General features: G+C 34.6%; 1 protein-coding gene across 4 annotated transcripts in view; it reads left to right on the forward strand.

The window, feature by feature from the left end:
- LOC140432397 (FERM and PDZ domain-containing protein 2-like) overlaps nt 1–11,853 on the forward strand; it is a 778,164-nt gene extending 766,311 nt beyond the window's left edge. For all 4 annotated transcript variants that reach the window (XM_072520269.1, XM_072520270.1, XM_072520271.1 and 1 more), the window contains 3 exons: nt 8,156–8,391; nt 9,447–10,060; nt 10,720–11,853. In XM_072520269.1, coding sequence (XP_072376370.1) covers nt 8,156–8,391; nt 9,447–10,060; nt 10,720–11,627 — 1,758 coding nt within the window. In that variant the 3' untranslated portion in view covers nt 11,628–11,853. The remainder of the gene's footprint in view (nt 1–8,155; nt 8,392–9,446; nt 10,061–10,719) is intronic.
- The last annotated feature ends 9,727 nt before the right edge of the window (nt 11,854–21,580 follow it).

Consider the following 21,580-nt stretch of genomic DNA (forward strand, 5'->3'; position numbering starts at 1 on the left):
GTAGCTGAATAAATATTTCGACTGGGTATAAGTAATTAGGTATAATTACTTCAGATTATTCCTTCGACTTTTGGCGTATTTCAATTAAGCGGTGGTTCTTTTTATTGTATGGATTTAAATAAACTACCTCTTGCTTTGTAGAAATGTATTGCAATTATAAACAGTATATTTTAAATTGTTCGGTAGATGCTACAATTACCATTTATTTGCTCTCGGCTTTTGATATATAAGAAATATTATAACTTACAATAGTTAACACGTCCGGTGTGGCTGCTTCGGTCGGCAGTTAAAACGTAAGAGAGAGATTTTTGTGTGCAATCTTTCGCTGAGTCGAATTTTGGACAGCGCATTAATGCAGCGAAGGGAAAGGGATAGGAGCACTGTTGCCAGTTTGGATTAAGTCCGAACACTGATTGATATTTATTTTTTTATAAGGGAAATCGATATGAGCAGTTTTCCCTTCATTAATTTTTATGCGCTATTTTTTATTCCAAGTACATATTTTGTTCACTGCATTTTGGAGGTCTCTGGTTGTTTTTTCGAATATTTCACTGACCGTTAGTGTTGCAGTGTCATCTGCAAATGTAGCTAGTTTAATATTTTTCATAGCAGGGAGGTCACAGGTATATAATAAATATAATATGGGTAACTGTGAAATTCCTGCTTTGATTGGTCGTAGTTCTGAATATATTCGCCTTTCTGTTTAACTCTAAAAGTTCTGCCTTCCTAATAAGCCTATATAAGCTAAACATAGTGGATGGAAAGATATCTTTTGAGTTTTAGTAACAAACCTTTGTACCATCGAATGTACTTTTGTACTTTATCGAATGATTTTGCTGTCTAGGAAAATAACTGACCATGTTTTATTTTCTTCCAGATACTTCCTCTATAATATTTGTTATGTGACGTATTTGGTCTACTTTATTTACTGGTTTCCCTGGTTTGGGAATCACGATTAGTTAAGCTACTTTCCACGTTATTGGTACATATTGTAACCTGAATACTGCATTTATAAGGTTTGTGAGTTTTGCAATGGCCTTCTTATGTAGTTGTTATAGTATTCTTCCTGTTATTAAGTCAAATCCCGGAGCCTTTTTGGGATTGATATTGTTTTGGATTACTTCTTTAGGAGTAGTAGGCTTTACTATTTCTTAATCAGTATTGTTTACATTATGTTCAGTAATCTCATCATCATCATTTTCGGCTTGATGATAATTTTCCATTTCGTCATTTTGAAATACATTCTCCAAGTATGAAGAAAACTGATCTGCTTTTTGTTTTCTGTTACGTGTCTATGTTAAATCTTCTTTTCTAATCGGCGGAATCTGTTGCGTTGATCTATTTATTATTCGTTTTGTACATTTCCCTAACGAGTAGTAAGTGGTTTGGTCATCTACCAGATCGTTTAGTTAGTTATTGGCTTATTGATTAATTTTTGATTATATTATAGCGTTTTAAATAAAACGAGCGATTCTAATTAAATATATATATATATATATATATATATATATATATATATATATATATATATATATATATATATATATATATATATATATATATATATATGTATATATATATATATATATTTATAAGTTTACATCACGAAAATATCTTATCGACTAAACTCAACTCATAACAGCGTTGCATATGTATATATACCAAAATATTATTCTAGAATATATTGAGAATGCCAGCGATTGTATATTCGAGGTTCATGCTTCTAAGAATTGTGACACGTACCACTCATCGGAGGTGGACTATTTCGTTACAATATCTATTTTTCTTTTTTAACTGTTGGATGGGGTTGTTTAATACATTTTAATTTTCTGTAGTTCTGGTTTTTGTCATGCTTTTTTGTGTTTTATTTTTTTAAGCACCAGTTTTCGATTTTTTTTGGGTAATTTTAACCTTTGGTTTTTCTTATAATTTGTTTGGTATTGTTCCATACTGCTTGTTGTTTATTTATAGTTAGTTTCTCTGTTGCTTCATCGAGTTGTTCATTAGTTTTAATTGGTATGTCTACTTCAATTCTGTCACGTATTTTCTGTCTTGCTAGCCCAGTCCATTCTTTTATTAGTTAAAGTAGGGCTATTTTCTCTTAGCGGAACAGTAATTTTGATTAGATATGCAATTTTTCATAAATTTTTCAGTGGCAATAGATCTAAGTTTATAAAAATGTATGTGAAAACGTTCAAAATGTACAGCTGACAATATTTAATATCGAAAAGATTGGAGTGTACCATTTTTTGAACCCACACTTACTACTGGTCAACTTCACAGTGAGATACTTAGCCCGCTGATAAACCAACGCAATGGTGATGCATTATAAAGGAGGCATTGCTAATGATGGTGCAACAGCACACAACCTGTGCAACGATTCATTGTCGTGTGCGCTATATTTTGTTATAAGGAAAAATAACAACAACAAAAAACGCACATAGAAAAAAGTGCACACAATAGAACAACTCACTAGAAATGTTTTACAAAGTTTTATTTTATTCGTGACGGAAATGAGTCAGAGTATATTAAGGTATGCATGGACGAGATTTTCAACAATTTTTGTAAATTTTCAATAAACCCTCGAATAACAACATAAAGAAATAATTTCAATTCCCAAAATTTCAACAGAATCTGGTTTCCTATATGATAGGCGATTCTTCTACAGCTGGAGGTGTTTCTTGCACCCTAACTTTCAGCGTTGTCTGTCGAAGTAATCTTCAGTTTTTTAATTTCTGGCGGTCATTGTATCTTAGACATTTTCTCTCCAGGACCATCTTGGTCCCCTAGTTTTCTTCTAGTGACCGTATTTGATTTTCCTATCTTTTTTGGCTATCTATTTTTAGTCATTCTCTGCTTCAATTGTATGTATTATATCTAGATTTCTAGGAAAACCAGGACCAGGAAGGCGAAGGATTTCCCGACTGAAAAATCTACGTACATGCGTGGTTAAACACAGCCACCACAAATCTTCGCAGACAGCAGTGTGCAAAATACAGATTGCCATGATGGTCACCAACATCCGAAACGGATAAGCACTACAAGAAGAAGAAGATATCTAGATATGATTCCATTTCCTTTCTATCTTCGTTCCTCATCCTATCAATTCTAGTAAGCCGCCTACATCGTTTCCAATAGTTCATTTTCATGGTCTTAATTTTTGATTGGTTTCTTTGATTTATTTCTCCGAGTTGGGCGCCGTACAATTCAATACTTTCTATTATTATTATATACATTCTTCTTTTATTTTCTTTTATTATTTTATTATTCTACAACAGTCCGTGTAGCTGTCTAGTGGCTGATCTTGCTTGGCCAATCCTGGAATGTATTTCTTCGTTACTCCTTGCTTTTAATGTTATTTGGACACTCAAGTATTTGAAGGTTGATTAGTTGATTTTATAGTTTCCATTTTAAATTGTAGGCTGTTTTGTTTTTCTGCTTCAACTAAGTACTCGGTTTTTTGTATATTAATTGTGAGCTACCACTTGATGTACTTCTCTTCAAGTTTTCTAAGCATCTAGTTTAAATCACTTTCGTCTTCAGCTAGAATGGGTTGGTCGTCAGCGAAGTGTATCGTGTACAATCTCTCATTTTCAAGTGCGATGCCCATGTTGCAGCACTTTGTTCTTCACACTAATGGAAAGTTTGATGGAACCAGAGATATTCAATTGCTAATAAACAACAAGAAACTTTGATTTAGTTATTCAGAACATCAAAATTCAGTATCAGTCGTGAAAAAAAAATTGCAAGGCAAATCAGAACCTTGAAAAAATGTTTGTTAACATCTTAACAGAAACACACCAATAAAAGATATATGGGAATATAAGAAAATAAAAAATAAATTTTTATCCTTCAAAAAATAAGATCCAGATGGATAAGTAGGTAGAAACTTTCTTCAATCAATTGTTCCAAGTTGGGTGGAAACAAATATCCGGCAGATTGTTTCACTGAACATGAATGATATAGACAATGAATTCTCAAGTACGGAAATAAAACAAATCCTTAAATCAAATAATAACCCTGGAGTTGATTTCGTTTATTATAAAGTGCCCACTAGTTTGTCAGAACCAATTATGGAATTTTTTTGTAAAATAAAACAATAAGCAAGCTTAAGTTTAACATTGTAAATTTTTTATGTGCGTTTTTGTAAGTAGGAAGTTTAATGATATCGACTTTTTTGTGGCATATATTTTATCCTACAGTGTGCGCGTAAAGTATGGTAACAAAGATATCTGTGACATCCCGTATGATATAGTAACAAAATGTTGTTTATGTATGGGTCCATGTTAGATGGACCAGTGATTTAAAATTTTATATTTTCAACGTTGCCAAATGTACAGTGCCTGAGATATACGGATAATATGCGTATTTTTAAATAGGACCACCCGTATATTCTACAATCTTCGATTACAATTTTTTATTGCCCATGCAGCATATCTCGTGTTAATGGCCAATATTGTCCATTAATATGCGGAAATTAGTAAAAACATTGTTATTACAACTGTTGATATTATCATAAAGACAAAATAAAATGGGCCACATAGTATTTGATACAGTTTAAAACAGTCTTTTCTGTATTTGTATGAGTATCGGTTTCTTTTCGTTAAATCAAGTAGGTTTTATTGTCAGTAGATACTTCGTGATTTACAGTCAGTAGGTACGTTGTGATAGTTTTTGAAAATAGGCTTAACAGCAACAAAAATCAAACTAAAATACAATGGTACATTTATTAAAACGACAAAAAATTAAAATTTTAATACTTAAAGGATGTGGTGACAGGTAATAATAATAATACCAAAAATTTATGAAATTTTAGTATGTTTTACTTGCGACATTATTTGTAGGATACGAATACACCAAGAGGTATGTAAAATATTTAATAATAAGTATGAAGACAGAACAGTGTTGGAGCAGAGGGTGCTAAGAATCACCGGAAGAGATCAGGCCACCAAAACAAACGACAAATGCATATATGTGCCTACAATGTACAAACTTTATCAACAGAAGCATCAATGATAGAACTGGAGAATGAACTACAACACATAAAATGGGATATAATCGGTATAAGTGAAGTTAGGCGTCGAAAAGAAGATCAAATAATACTTAAGTCTGGAAATATGTTCCATTTCAGAGGAAAAGAATATTCATCTGTTGGAGGACTGGGTTTTTTAATCCATAAAAAATGGGTACCAAACATAATCACAATAAAAAGTATATGTACCAGAGTCATTTATCTTATTTTTAAATTAAACCCAAGATACAAACTTAAAATTATACAGGCTTACACACCAACTACGAGCCACCCGGATGAGGAAGTTGACCAATTTTATGAAGATATCAGAGCAGCTATACAAACTTCAAAAACACATTACACATTGATAATTCGAGATTTTAACGCCAAATTGGGATTCAAACAAGATGATGCAGAATCTGCTATGGGAAACTTTTGATTTGGTGAGAGAAATGAGAGAGGTAACAGGCTTCTTGACTTCATACATCGGGAAAATCTCTTTGTGATGAACTTATTCTTCGGAAAGAAACCCCAACGTAAGTGGACATGGAAGAGTCCGAACCAAAGAACAAAAAATGAGATTGATTTCATAATATCAAATCGGAAAGATATTGTTCAGGATGTAACAGTATTGAATAAATTTTCAAGAGGGAGCTACCATAGACTAATTAGAGCAAAAACCACTTTTAACACTGAAGTTGAAAGAACAAAAATGATCCTCAAAAAGAAAAGTGGAAGGTGGCTGTTCCCAGAAAATATAACACTTTACGAAGAAAATATTAAGACTAGTTTGGATACACACGACTTAGAGAATATCAGCATCAATGAAATTAACAATAATATTACTCAAATATTGAAAGAAGCTGAAAAGAAATACTGTCCTCGTCCTGAAAACAATAACAAAAAATTAAGCCACAACACAAAACATCTTCTAGAGGAAAGAAGAAAACTTAGGGAAAATCAGGATCATAACCAAAATGAACTAAGAATTTTGAATGCATAAACATAAACGGAGAAAAGCTTAGCCATCTAAGGTTTGCAGATGATATTGTACTAATAGCTGATAGGATAGATGAGGCCAAAAAACTTTTAAATCAGCTCTACCTTTCCTCGCTAGAAGGGGGATTGAAAATAAATATATCTAAAATAAAGATGATGACAAATCTTGTAGTCAGCGAAGATATATTATATGCGTAGGAACAAGATCCATAGACCAGGTAATGGCCTATAAATACCTAGGTCATGAGATTCGCATAGGAAAAGATAACCAAACCGTTGAGCTTCTCCGTCGTATAAGACTGACTTGGACAGCCTTTGGCACGCTGAACCATATTTTCAAATCGTCTGATATACCAATATGCCTTAAAAGAAAAACGTTTAATCAGTGTGTTTTGCCAGTGTTAACTTACGGTGCGGAAACGTTGACCATGACAAGGAGAACAGTTCAAAAGATCCGTATGTGTCAAAGGGCAATGGAGCGTGCTATGTTGGGCGTTTCACTATGAGACAAGATCCCAAATCGCCAGCTACGACAAAGAACAGGAGTGGCTGATACAGTAGAGAGAGTAGCAATACTGAAATGAAACTGGGCAGGTCACGTGGCTCGAATGACAGATAATAGATGGACAAAGCGGATACTGGAATGGAGACCAAGAGATGATGATGCCGAATCTCTACTTCGGTAGAGCTCGTCCACCAACACGTTGGACTGACGATCTAAAACGTTGCCATAGGAATTGGATGCAAGAGGCACAAGATCAAAATAGATAGAAAATTATGAGGGAGATCTATGTCCAGCAGTGGATAAGCGAAGATTGAATGATGATGATGATGATGATGATGACAGAGCACCTATAGCACGTGACTGTATCTAAAAATATTTATAAATTTAAGGAAAGTGGACATGTACGAGAACTCCCAAAAAGTGATAGCTCTGGTATTCCAGGGAAAGTTGCTTGAAGATCCTCATAAGACTACTAGGATGATTGCAACTAAAAATTAAATCAGTCAAACAACTTTCTATATTAAAAAAAAGAAATGTCATCCCTATAAAGAACAGTTGGTACAGAAACTGAATGAAGACGATCCAAATCGAAGAATGGAGTTCTTTGACACAATGTTAAATAGATTTGGAACACTAATCCCAATTTTTTTAAACAAATCCTTTATTCTAATGAAGCAACTTTCCATTTATATTGCACGGTAAATAAAAAACTGCAGGTACTAGTCAGATGAAAATCCACATTGGATGGTGGAGGCACATACGCAGTATCAATAAAAGAACAAAGTGTGGGCAGGAATTATTAATAATACAATTATTGGCCTTACTTTTGGGACAGAACCATAAGAGGTGAAGAATACTGGGCATTTTTAGAATTCGAGTTAATTCCAGAATTAGCCAGACCCTTTCGGGATGATATAAATCCTCATCTCGTGAATAGATCAATTTGGTTTCAGCAAGATGAAGCATCTGCTCATTATTTTCGAGGCGTTTGTGAGTGTCTCAACAATACATTTTCAAATCGTTGGATTGGAAGAAGAGGAGCCATCGAATGGCCAGCAAGATCCCCAGAGTTGATTATTGATTATTTTTATAGGGTTATTTAAAAAGCAAAGTGTATAAAAATAGGCCACATATTATCCAATAACTGAAAGACAAAATTATAGAAGAGATAGCACTAATTTCTCCAGAAACTATTAGAAAAGTCTTTGATGAATTTTCGTTTAGAATGGTTTTCTGTTTCCAAAGACAAGGTGGTTATATTTAACACCACCTTTTTTATTTTTTTCTTTGTGTGCTTTCTGTTTATACAGCAATATTATTTATAAAATTAAATTTTTTTCCTAATTTTTACATATTAGTGGTCACTATCGGCCATTAACACGATATATGCTGCATCGGCAATAAAAAACTGTAACAAGATTGTAAACGATACGGGTGACCTATTTAGAAATCCACATATTATTCGTACACCTCGTAAACTGTAGATTTGGCAACGTGGAAAATATAAAATTTCACATGGCTGGTCCGTCTAATATACATAACCAACATTTTGTTACTATATCATACTGGATGTCAGGATCTTTAGGTTTTCACAGTTCTTCAGACTACTCTGATATTTATCAATTCTCTTTTTTTTTCAGATTATGAAAGACGGCAACCATAAAGACATTTGGCTGTACATAAGCGCCCAAGGAATGAATATGTATGAAAGAGGTAAGAACACGAGCCACTTCGGCCCACAGTTATATGAGAAATTTGAGTGGAGGAATATTCAAACGCTATGCTACAGCAAACAGTATCTTTGCATCTTACCCCACAACAACTATGAATCCGTGTCAAAGCTAAAGAAGTATAAGTTGAAGATGGATCAAAAGAAGTAAGTATTTTTGTATATTTTACTAGTGCAGGTTTGCTTTCTAAATATCACAATATTCTTCAATATAATTTCCCTTCAGTTCAACACCCTTATTCTAGCAAATGTCCAATTTATATATCCTATCTCTATTATCGGATAAGGGCTCTAAGTTTTACTTAGAGCACTTGTATTAACAATTATAAGAGAAAAGTCTCTTGATTGATGTTATCTCTTTCTCTCCAACTTTGCCGGTCACGCTCCGATTTTCTCCAGGTTCTCACGTCAAGCAAATTTTGCCTGTCCGCTGCCACTTCATCTCTCTCCTTTTCCGGGGTCTTCTTTTTGGTCTTGCACCATGTATTTTACTGTCTAAGGCTCTTTTTGGCAATTTTTCGGCCTCCATTCTCACTACATGACCAGTTCGTTGAAGTGTCTGAAGTTTAACGAATTCTGAGATCGGAGCCTCTTTTTGAACAGTTGGTATAGTTCATGATTGTACCTGGATCTCCATTCAACGTTATCGTTAATACAATCCAAATATCTTCCTTGGGGCTTTCCTTTCAAAGACTTTCAGTTTTCTTTTTATGTTTTCTGTCATCACCCATGTCCCACCTCCATAACATACTACTGGTCTGATAATAGTTTTGTAGATCGTGATTTTCTATGAGTATTTTTTGGAGCGAAAAACATGCTTAAGTAAAAAATAAGCTTTGTTCCTCTTTACTATTAAGTTTCCCTTTATTGCCAATGTTAGCTTTTTTTTGTCTTATTTATTTCTAGTTCGGTCTCTTTTGATACTGTTTAATTGTGAATATATTTCTGCCGCCTCTTCCGTTCTGCGAGACATCCGTCAGTTGTAGATATTCCCTGTCGACATCCGGTTTGATTTTAGCTGACAATAAATTTAGTTAATTGTTGGAGTGGCTTGTTGATTATGTAACGTTAAGTCATCACTCTTTAATTTTGTGATAAATATCAACACAGAAATAAATTTTAAAAAGCCAAAGATATTAAGTGTAAACAATAATTTTAGATTTATTCGCTTTAATATTTAATTACGCTATTATCTTTTTCAGAAGTTACTTTACGTTTCGCCTGGCCTCCCTCCATCATCAATTTTTTCTTCGATTTCGAACGGACTACATATCACCCCACGCCTTATCTCAGCAATTCGGCGTACCTCTTAAAGACATGAAAAACGAGGCGAATTCAATGTACAAATTGGACTCTATAATGAACTCAAACTTAAATCAGAATAAGAATGGTAGTGTTAACGCTGATACTGAGTTTAAAATTGAATTTAAGTCATCACCGAGGTTGAAACGGTATTTACAAGACGAAAATAGATTAAAAAAGGCGAAAAGTATTGGAGATTTTAACGAAACCATTAACGAAAATGATCAAAACAAAGAAAACGAAAACAATGGTTACGGTTTGGTTCTTGAAAGCAAACATCTGTCTGGATTGGCAGTCAGTTCAACTGACAAGAGAAGAGGAGTTAAAATGGGCACGCGAGCGTTTGTGAACAACTGCAAATCTGGCTTATCTAGATCAATGGAAGCTGTGAATGCTATAAGTAACGAGTACCTAGAAGAGATGTCGCTGCAGTCAGTATCATTGCATTGCAGTTCTACTTCAGCTTCAAGGCCTACTACAGGAAAATGTACTCCTAATGAAATTTTTGTTTTAGGTAAGTATTTAACTACCGATAATATTTTATTGCTCTCAAACTTGTTTGTTGCTCTACGTTTTTGAGTTATTGGGCTTAAGTCATTAACTTTCGATGATACCAGACACCCATCAAGCATTTTAGAAACAAGCTAAATAGAGTTAAGTCTTATTTTTAATATTTTTCTATCTGGTATAAGTCATTTTAGGTAAATAAATTATCAGCATTATCTCCATCATCATTAAATACATGTAGGATGTTGCTCTAGTTTACGTGGAAGAAACCTAATCATGCTTTTTAAAACCTGTACAAAATTTTTTCCCTACACCATAAATGATTTTCTATCGAATAATAAATGCCTGCAACGTTTTATTATTAAAAACACGATAAAAGTATATTTTTCAAATAAGAATAGAAAAAAATACTGATTTCTGTTTATTCTTCAACTGTTTGTTTTCTCGATTGAAACTAGTCCTACCTCCTTTTTTATTCATTTTATAATAATTTTTTTAATAAGAAAGTTTTTTCTTCTTTTTCAAATAAAACAAAAGAGTAAGGTAGCAGAGAACAACAAAAGATGTGCATTTATTTATTCTTTCGAGTGGAAATAAAATCTAATAATTTAATTTAACCTAACCTTAAAAAATTAGAGCTTTCATTGTTTTCCTTTTTTGTTTCAGATTCTACACTGAAACAGACTAGTCAGCTGTTTTTGCCCAATTTCCACGAGACTATCAGCGAATCTCTGCAAGAGAAACTTAACAACTTTTCCTTCGTTGAAGAAAGGATATTGTTCAACGTTTCTTTACAGAGAGAAAACGGCAGCTTTGGTCTTCAAATCACTGAAGGTTCAGACGGAAACGTTTACATACAGTCGGTGATAGAAGGAGGCCCAGCGCATCTTAAAGCGAATGTGCAACGAGGTGACCAGATCATTGCTGTCAATAAAAAGTCGTTGTTAGGTTTGAAGTACAATGAAGCTTTAGATATTTTGAAAAGTGCCGGACAGGAAATACAGTTTGTGCTTGCTAGAAGTTCACACGATTTGACAAAAACTAAGTCTGTTTCAAGCATTCTGTCAAAGAATGAATTACAATTAGGGCACAGTTATCTCTGTGATAGCCCAGTGGAGAAACATGTTACAGAGAGCTGTAGGGATATATCAAACGTCAGTAAGTATGGAAGGCTATCTAGTCAAACTGAAGTGCCGTATCACAAGCATATTCGTTATAAGATTGAACCCGAAACCGATAGTTTCATGTCCAACAAGGATTTTCCACAAAGGCCCAGTCTAAGTCGATCTTTATCAAAATCTTGTACCAATCTATATTCCTCGGATAACGATAAAGCTATAGTAGTCGAGATGATTCCCAAAGAACACATTGATCTGTCCAATATCAATTCTTTAGATAGGAAAACCTTAAGGGAAGATATGACTAAAGTACCAATAGCCCTGCCGCGAAGTTTGGGCGTTAGTAGACGATGGAGAGGCCCCGTTAAGTATCCGGTTACACCAATAAAAAAACTGTCACAGTTAAACGACAGTACATACTTGTCAACTTCGGATGAAGAGCAAGTTTTCATATAACACCACTGATAATAACTAGGATTATTATTAAACTAAAATTATTTTTAAAATGGTTAGGTAATGACTGTTATAGGGTGTTCTACGTCATAAGTTGTTGGTAGTTGAGAAACTTTTATATTTAGTTTAATAAGTGTGCAATATTTATTCGAGCAACCTGCTTTTTGCTACGTAGCTGTTAGCAACACTTCATATTTACAGTTATTTCTAGGTGCAATATAGTTTAATAAAAACAGTGTGTTGTTTTATTTTTACCCCTTAATATTTTTTAATCACTTAATATAACGTTTTTTTCTTTTTGTAACTTACAAAAAAAATAATTAAACAATAAAAGGGAAACTCACAGTGGTTGGCTGTACACCATAGTTTAAAAAAAACGTACAATGAGGTAAAAACTTCTAATGTAAAATTATCATACCATCATCAGTATTAACATCTTAATAGTAATTGAAACTAGCTATTTCTTTCTGGGCATACAATGACATATACATATATATATATATATATATATATATATATATATATATATATATATATATATATATATATATATATATATATATATATATATATATATATATATATATATATATATATATATATATATATATATATATATATATATATATATATATATATATATATATATATATATATATTGAATTTGAAATTTCCGCGGGAGCTATATGTGGTTTCAGTTGTTTTCCGGGTTTGACTCCGCGTTAAATATTTTTGGTTTTTAGAAAAACCATTGTTTTGACGACGTTTCGGCAAGGTCACACTTGCCATTGTCAAGTCAGATTCTGCTTCGTCTTGATGTTACAGGCGAACTGATTTCTCGGTCGCTGCACGCTGAGTTTAAATACCTTGTTGCGCTTCTTGTCATTGGTCCTGTGCGCAGAGTGGGCGTGGTCTTCTTCGCTATTTTAATTTTTACGTTTTTCTGCAGAATTGTTTTCCAAGTATTTGGGAGTCTTTGGGCATCATCTCTGGTGTTTAAATTTTTCGGATGTTTTTCGATCTCTATGGCTTCTCTGATTACACGTTTGGCCTTATTTTCGATGTTGGCTAGCATTGTTGTTCCATTTAAGTCTATTTTATGTCCTGTGTTTATGACATGTTGTGCTAGGGATGAAGTTTTTTCTTTTCTTTCGATGGCGTTTCGATGTTCTTCGCGTCTAACCTGTATCCTTCGATTTGTTTGTCCGATGTACGATTTATCGCAGTCTTCACACGGGATCCTGTATACGCCTTGATTTTCTAATGCAACTTTTGTTTTTGCTGATGGTAATATGGTTGCTATTTTTCTGTCGGTGTTAAAAATAGTTTCTATTTTGTTTTTTCTTAGAACTCTGCTGATTTTGTCTGTCGTACCCTTTATATAGGGCAGGATAGTTTTACCGACTGGTTTTTCTTCTTTTTCTGGATCTTTGCTGTTGTTTCGGGATTTATGTGCTTTTTCAATCATGAACATGGAGAAACCATTTTTTCTTAGACTTGTTTTGACTTTGTGCATTTCTTCATTCTTATGGTCCTCATCTGCCAGTTTCTCAGATCTTGTTATTAAGGTTTTTATTACCGAATTTAATTGTGCAGGATGATGGTGTGAGTCTGCGTGTAAGTACCTGTCAGTATGGGTTGGTTTTCGGTATACTGTATGTCCTATGCTTCCATCTTCTTTCTTAATAACTAACACATCTAGGAATGGAAGTTGTTGGTTATTCTCCCGTTCCATGGTAAACTGTATTTTTGGATGGATATTGTTAATGTGTTGTAGAAATTTATTAAGTTTCTCTTCTCCGTGCGTCCAGATAATAAATGTGTCGTCAACATACCTAAGCCACAGTTTGGGTTTATGCTCTGCTGTTTCTATTGCTTTTGATTCCATATCTTGCATAAAAAGGTTGGCTATTACGGGGGACAGTGGTGAACCCATCGGTGCTCCTTCGACTTGTTTGTACCTCTGGTCCTTGTAGATGAAGTAGGTGTTGTTTAAGCAATGCCTCGTTAAGTTTAGTGTATCCTGTGGTATTGGATATTTTCTATGTATAATTTCTAATGTTCTAATGTCTACATAGAAAATATCCAATACCACAGGATACACTAAACTTAACGAGGCATTGCTTAAACAACACCTACTTCATCTACAAGGACCAGAGGTACAAACAAGTCGAAGAAGCACCGATGGGTTCACCACTGTCCCCCGTAATAGCCAACCTTTTTATGCAAGATATGGAATCAAAAGCAATAGAAACAGCAGAGCATAAACCCAAACTGTGGCTTAGGTATGTTGACGACACATTTATTATCTGGACGCACGGAGAAGAGAAACTTAATAAATTTCTACAACACATTAACAATATCCATCCAAAAATACAGTTTACCATGGAACGGGAGAATAACCAACAACTTCCATTCCTAGATGTGTTAGTTATTAAGAAAGAAGATGGAAGCATAGGACATACAGTATACCGAAAACCAACCCATACTGACAGGTACTTACACGCAGACTCACACCATCATCCTGCACAATTAAATTCGGTAATAAAAACCTTAATAACAAGATCTGAGAAACTGGCAGATGAGGACCATAAGAATGAAGAAATGCACAAAGTCAAAACAAGTCTAAGAAAAAATGGTTTCTCCATGTTCATGATTGAAAAGGCACATAAATCCCGAAACAACAGCAAAGATCCAGAAAAAGAAGAAAAACCAGTCGGTAAAACTATCCTGCCCTATATAAAGGGTACGACAGACAAAATCAGCAGAGTTCTAAGAAAAAACAAAATAGAAACTATTTTTAACACCGACAGAAAAATAGCAACCATATTACCATCAGCAAAAACAAAAGTTGCATTAGAAAATCAAGGCGTATACAGGATCCCGTGTGAAGACTGCGATAAATCGTACATCGGACAAACAAATCGAAGGATACAGGTTAGACGCGAAGAACATCGAAACGCCATCGAAAGAAAAGAAAAAACTTCATCCCTAGCACAACATGTCATAAACACAGGACATAAAATAGACTTAAATGGAACAACAATGCTAGCCAACATCGAAAATAAGGCCAAACGTGTAATCAGAGAAGCCATAGAGATCGAAAAACATCCGAAAAATTTAAACACCAGAGATGATGCCCAAAGACTCCCAAATACTTGGAAAACAATTCTGCAGAAAAACGTAAAAATTAAAATAGCGAAGAAGACCACGCCCACTCTGCGCACAGGACCAATGACAAGAAGCGCAACAAGGTATTTAAACTCAGCGTGCAGCGACCGAGAAATCAGTTCGCCTGTAACATCAAGACGAAGCAGAATCTGACTTGACAATGGCAAGTGTGACCTTGCCGAAACGTCGTCAAAACAATGGTTTTTCTAAAAACCAAAAATATTTAACGCGGAGTCAAACCCGGAAAACAACTGAAACCATATATATATATATATATATATATATATATATATATATATATATATATATATATATATATATATATATATATATATATATATATATATATATATATATATATATATATATATATATATATATATATATATATATATATATATAACATACGAGGCCATCAGAGAAGCAGAATGAATATATATGTTCAATCTAGATCTCGCTGGTGTCTGCAATATGCTCTTTTCATACGGATTTCAAACATGTATGACATCGGTGCCGAGTAAATCTGTTTTTTCTCTTCGGACAAAAGAAACAACGAAGTTTCGCATTCGCATCATTTAGTTCGGCAGCATCAACTGGAATAGCTTTATTTCCTAGAATATTTCTAATTTTTTGCCTTATTGGAATTGACAGTGATGTAATACTTGATCGACGAACAATATGGGGCTTCGTAAGTTGCTTAGCAAGATCTGTCAGATATATTCTTCGTTTGAGCTTTGTGTCTGTATTGCTGTAGTAAACAATTTGTGAATTTATGCCAGCAATATTGAGTAAAGATCAAAAAACAGTTGAAAACCTTCATCCTGTCCACTACATCAACAGCTCCTTTTGTTAGATTATAGAATGTTATGACTGAAGGTTTCATTGCATCGCCACTTTCTGGTTCAATTTCATCATCTTTGTGAAACGTCGACAGCATCAGCACATTTCTATTAGATTTTGGTACATACGAGGTAAGAACGCATTTATTGGGATCGACTCCCCAAGCAAACATGCTGCTATTTCTTTTTCGTAATTTAGTATCTAAAAAAATTGGGAGAACCTCTCGCTTGTTCTTACGTAATGTTCCAACTAACGTTATACGGTGGTTGTCTACCAAGTTATTAGCCAAAGATACAGATGTAAGTAATTGTCCATAGTTAGATTTCGTCTAGTACCACTACAATATCTTAAAAGTCTTATTCCAACCCTATGGACATCGTTCTTTAGTTCATATGGACTAGTTGGTTGTTTACCTGCATAAATTTCAATGTTATATGTATAAAACATTCGAGAGTCTACAACAGCGTAGAGTTTTATACCATATTCCGCAGGTTTATTTGCAATGTACTGACGGAACTTGCATCTCCCTCTGAAACCCTCAAGCATCTCATCCACTGTTGTGTAACTACCCACCGAGTAATGTTGTAAACACTTGCCAACAAAGTTAGCGAGAACGTATCGCACAGGCGCCAAATGATCTTCTTGGACTCTTTTTACTCTAGATTCAATATCATCAAACCTAATAGCTTGTACCAAAGAGTAAAAACGGCGTTGTAACATAGCAGCAGCAAAGTATTTTGGGGCCGTATTATTTAAATGTTGGGCTATTTTTACACCTGCACGATATAAAAGTCCGACAAATGTTCGTCAAAATCTGTAGGACTGTAATGTTTTGCGTTTCTGGTGAGTCTAATTTTTTTAAGTTTCTCGTTGGTATAATCTATAATATATTGAATGATTTCATCCGAGAAAAAAAGTTTCCAACAATCCAATATTGTTTTGGCTTCTTTTGCAACACCTTTTACACCTGGTGTCTGTGTAACAATATTTTAAGGGCTGGTTTCTCCAACTTTGTTTTGATTTTGGTGCACTAACTGTTTAGTACCATCTTTACCAGTATAATAGGGACCACTTCTTTCAGATCTTTCTAAATTTGATTGTGTAGAGGCAGGGCCTTGTATATTCTCTTTATCTATTTCGTCACTTGAGAAACGGGCCTGTGAAACATCTGTGTCCGATTGATCGACTTCATCTTGTTGCATATCATCTTCTATAGCCTCCCAAAAGGCTAGTAACCGTTGCTGTTTCCTTCTCGTACGCCATCACAAATAACAACAAAGTACAAATTTAGTCTAGCTCACAAAAAATATTTTAATATAATTCAAAATTCGTAGCTACGTAATCAGTACCGCGTTAGGTTTTTACTAACATCCCGACACTGACAACTTTCATAGCGCACTGAACAGATTCTTGTTGATTGCAATCTAAATAAACATGGGAGTGACTAGATAAAACATTGAATGGTGCATAGCTGGCCGGAGATAATTATACGAGGCGCGAAAGGAAAGTAATACAAAAAAAATTAAAAATGTTAGATAAATTCTAACAGCGGTACTGATCGCGGGTTAAAAAGTAAAATCAATAAACAAAATAACATACATACAGATTATAATATATACGTTTAATTCTCATAAATCCTGTATACCTACAAGTTTAAAAACGCGTAAAATAAAAGATATAAAAACAAGTACTTATTCATAACCCAGATTGCCTTACTAAACGAATTAGCGTGAATGATTAGCGTAACAACACAGCTTTTCGAAAACTAAATAATATGATACGAACTTTGGATATCTACCTATATTACACAAACCGCTAGAAATCAGGAGTATTCTAAAATGTGATACGGTAGGAAATGCCGAAGACGCAATGGAATAGCCACACAAATATCGATGTAAAACAATAGGATGATTTTGTACTTATAAGACAAATAACGTTAACGGAGGGTTCCCCCTCCCACTCGTATCTTTTGAACGTTTATACTTATAATAGTGAAATTTGGAGGGAGGTAATAAACAGACGAATGCTTTTTAACTAGTCGTAACAAGTGACGTAATAGTGACAGATTTTTTTAAATGGAACTTTATGGCAAGTGATACCTCGTTTGAAAGGTATTGAAAATTCCTATTCAGTCATAATAATTTTGTTTGAGTTTAAGCTAATTTTGATGAATAACTTAAATAAATACTAAAATTGTAGCTTCTCATTTAATTAAATATTTAACAACCATTTCTTATAGTAAGTACCTATTTAAAATGTGCTCCATCTACTTCCTGGCGTAATGCATCCTATTTCTAAACTCCACTACATTCTTCAATAATTCTTTGTTTCAAAATGTCAATATTTTCGGTTGCTGTAGCGTTAACTTTAGATTTCAAGTATCCCCACAGCAAAAAATGTAATGGTGTGAGGTCCGGTGACCGAGCTGGCCATTCTATCTTACCTCGTCGTCCAATCCATCTACCACGATATCCCTCATCTAGGTAACGTCTTACTGCAACATAATGGTGTGCAGGAGCACCATCTTGTTGAAACGTTATTTCCAAGTTGCCGAATTCATCTGAATTATCCTCCAGAATTTCAAGTATTAACGGTTCAATTGCATTTTGTAACATCTCCAGATAGACTTCACCGGTTAAATTAGTATTAAGAAAAACAGGCCCAACTATGTAGTTTCCCAAAATACCTGCCCAAACATTTTTTTTTGGAAATTGAGTATGTGTTTCACGAAAGACGTGAGGATTTGTATTACTCTAATACCTCACATTGTGTGTGTTAACATTTCCATTGAGAGAAAAAGTACTTTTCGTCACTGAAAAAAATTGTTTTTATGTAATCAGGCTGTTGGTTAATTTTATTGAACATATTTTCCCAGAATTCTAGTGTTCGGTCGGGGTCATCATCTGAAAGTTGGTGCACAATTTTTAATTTGTATGGATGAAATTTGTTTTCAGCCAACACTCGGTTTACTGTCTGTTTATTGTTGTAGTGGACTGTATTCATTGAAATTAATTAATAGTCTAAAATACTGCATTTATTTATGAATTTGCACAAAAATATGAAAACAATAACAAATAGTTCTATGCTTCTCAACGGCTGGTGATGGAATGTCATTCTGTCATCTGTCGTCTGTACCGACTAGCTGGCTGGCTGGGCTGCAGTGGCGGACCGTTCAAATACAAAATGGGTTGTCGTCGACATACTCCCGGCCTTGAAAGATCCTGAATCTTTCAATTTAATGGAAGGAGAGGACATATTTTGGAGAATGACCTCGTGATGATACCTTCTTGAGTCTTTATTTTTGCAACTCTAGCGGTATTCTGCGATCCGTCATGTATGTGAGTTATTCTGCCTAGTTTTCACTTTGCTGGTGGCAGACAGTCATCTTTGATAAGGACTAAAGTTCCTTCTACTAATTCTCCCTTGGATATTTGCCACTTAGAACGTCTCTGTAGCTCGACGACGTATTCGGAAGACCATCTCTTCCAGAAACTTTGGAAAATTTGTTGGATGCGTTGAAATCTATTGAGTCGTTGTGGAATCTCTTGGAGTAGATCTGGTTCTGGAGCTAGCGTTGGCATTCTACCGATGAGGAAATGAGCGGGACAGAATGGTGTTAAATCATTAGGATCAGGACTAATAGGACACAAAGGTCTGGAGTTGAGTACTGCTTCTATTTGTGATAGTATTGTTGCAAACTCCTCAAATGTAAGATTTGTATTTTTAAGTGAACGTTTTAAGTGAAATTTACAAGATTTTACTCCGGATTCCCAGAGTCCCCCGAAATGTGGAGAATATGGCGGAATTAAATGCCATTCAATACCCTCATGTGTACATGAATCTTGTATGTGTGCATTGTTAATTTTTAAAAATCTTTTAAGTTCAGACATGGCACCTACGAAGTTTCTACCATTATCTGAGTACAATTTGGCTGGCTTTCCTCTACGAGCGATAAAGCGGCGCAAGGCAAGCATGAATGTTTGAGTGCTCAAATCGGTTACGAGCTCAAGATGAATCGCCTTTGTAGCAAAACATATGAATAATGAAATATAGCATTTATTTAATTTGGCACCTCTGCCCTTATTTTTATACAAAAACGGACCGGCGTAGTCAATACCAGTGATGGCAAAGGGAAATGTGTACAGTAATCGGTCACGTGGTAAATCACCCATGATTGGTTGTATAGGTTTAGGATTAAATCGTAAACAAGTAGTACATTGTTTAACAGTCAACCTAGATAGGTTTCTGCCTGATATAGGCCAATATGTCTCCCGAATAGTAGATAGAAGCAGCTGAGGGCCTGCATGATATAGACGCAGGTGTTCATGATGGAAAAATAATATCGTGAAATGATGTTTTGAATCCAAGACAATGGGATGTTTTTTGTCATATAGAAAATCCGAGTTAGCCAAGCGACCACCAACACGTATTAAACCATCCTGGTCAATAAATGGGTTTAAAGAGAAGAGCTTGCTGTTGGAACTAACGCTTTTTTGTTTTGACAGCTGATCATACTCTTCGCGAAAAGAGTGTAGTTGTATGATCTTCAATAAATAACGACGAGCGTCATTAATATTGGTTAATGTTAGAGAGCCACACTCTCTAAGAATTTTGGGTGTTAATAAATTATTTTTAAATCTAAGGATGTATGCAAATGCGCGCAGTAAACGCGAATATTGTGAAAAGGCCTTGAATGGAAACCATTGTTCTTGCTGAGAATAGGAAACAAAATTGAGAATAGTTTGAGATTTTATTTCGGGTAGAATGTCTACCTTTGGATTTAAAAGGGGCCAAAATTCTTCCCTTAAAGACAACCATGACGGACCGTCCCACCATAGTGAAGAATTTAGTATTTGAGAAGGAGATAATCCCCTTGATAGATGGTCTGCAGGATTATCTTGTGTGGGTACATACTTCCATGTATAGGACTTTGTTAAGACCTGAATTTCGGAGACTCTGTTAGCTACGAAGGTTTGAAGATTGTTAGGAGAAGTATTGATCCAAGCAAGGGTTATTGTGGAATCTGACCATAAATAACATTTATTGAGGTCTATATTAATGGATTCAATTACCTTAGTTAAAAGACGTGAAAGTAATACAGCTGCGCAAAGCTCTAGGCGTGGAATGCTTAGAGTTTTGATAGGGGCAAACTTTGATTTAGCACATAGAATTTTAACCGAGATATTTCCCTTGTCATCAGTACTTCTTAAATAGATACAAGCACCGTAGGCTTGTTGTGATGCGTCCGAAAAACCGTGTATTTCTATATCTTTAGCATTATTGCACACTGCATGACGTGGTATACTTAATTGTTTCAGATTGGCAAGATCATTTTTCAATCTATTCCAAGTATTTAGTGATGAACCGCTTAATTTTTCATCCCAATTCAGTTTTTCAGTCCATAGCCTTTGCATTAGAATCTTCGCAAGTATGATACAAGGACCTACTAAGCCTAGTGGATCGTATATTCTTGCAATTAAAGAAATAACATCTCTTTTGGTACAAGTTTCCTTGTAATTGTTATATTGTACATTGTATAATAGTGAATCACGTTGGGATGACCAAATAAGTCCTAAAGTTTTTGTGACTCCATCTTTAGAGAGGTTTAGAATTCCAAAGGAATCATCTTGATTATTTACCCTTTCTAAAACTCTTGGGTCATTTGAAATCCATTTTCTGAGTGGAAAACAACCTGTAAGTAAAATACGTGAGACTTCACGGCAAATGTTCGAAGCTTCAGTAATAGTATCCGCACCGGTTAACAAGTCATCTACGTAGAAATCCTGACGTAATATCTTCGCGATTTCTGGTTGCGACAATTGGCATTCGTTAGCTAACTCGAAAAGGCATCGGATAGCAAGAAAACTAGCTGATGCTTGGCCATAAGTAACCGTATTTAAAGCAAAATGTAGTAATGGATCTGAAGGACTTTCCCTCCAGACTAT

This window comes from Diabrotica undecimpunctata, chromosome 1 (genome assembly GCF_040954645.1).
Source record: "Diabrotica undecimpunctata isolate CICGRU chromosome 1, icDiaUnde3, whole genome shotgun sequence".
Lineage (NCBI taxonomy): Eukaryota > Metazoa > Arthropoda > Insecta > Coleoptera > Chrysomelidae > Diabrotica > Diabrotica undecimpunctata.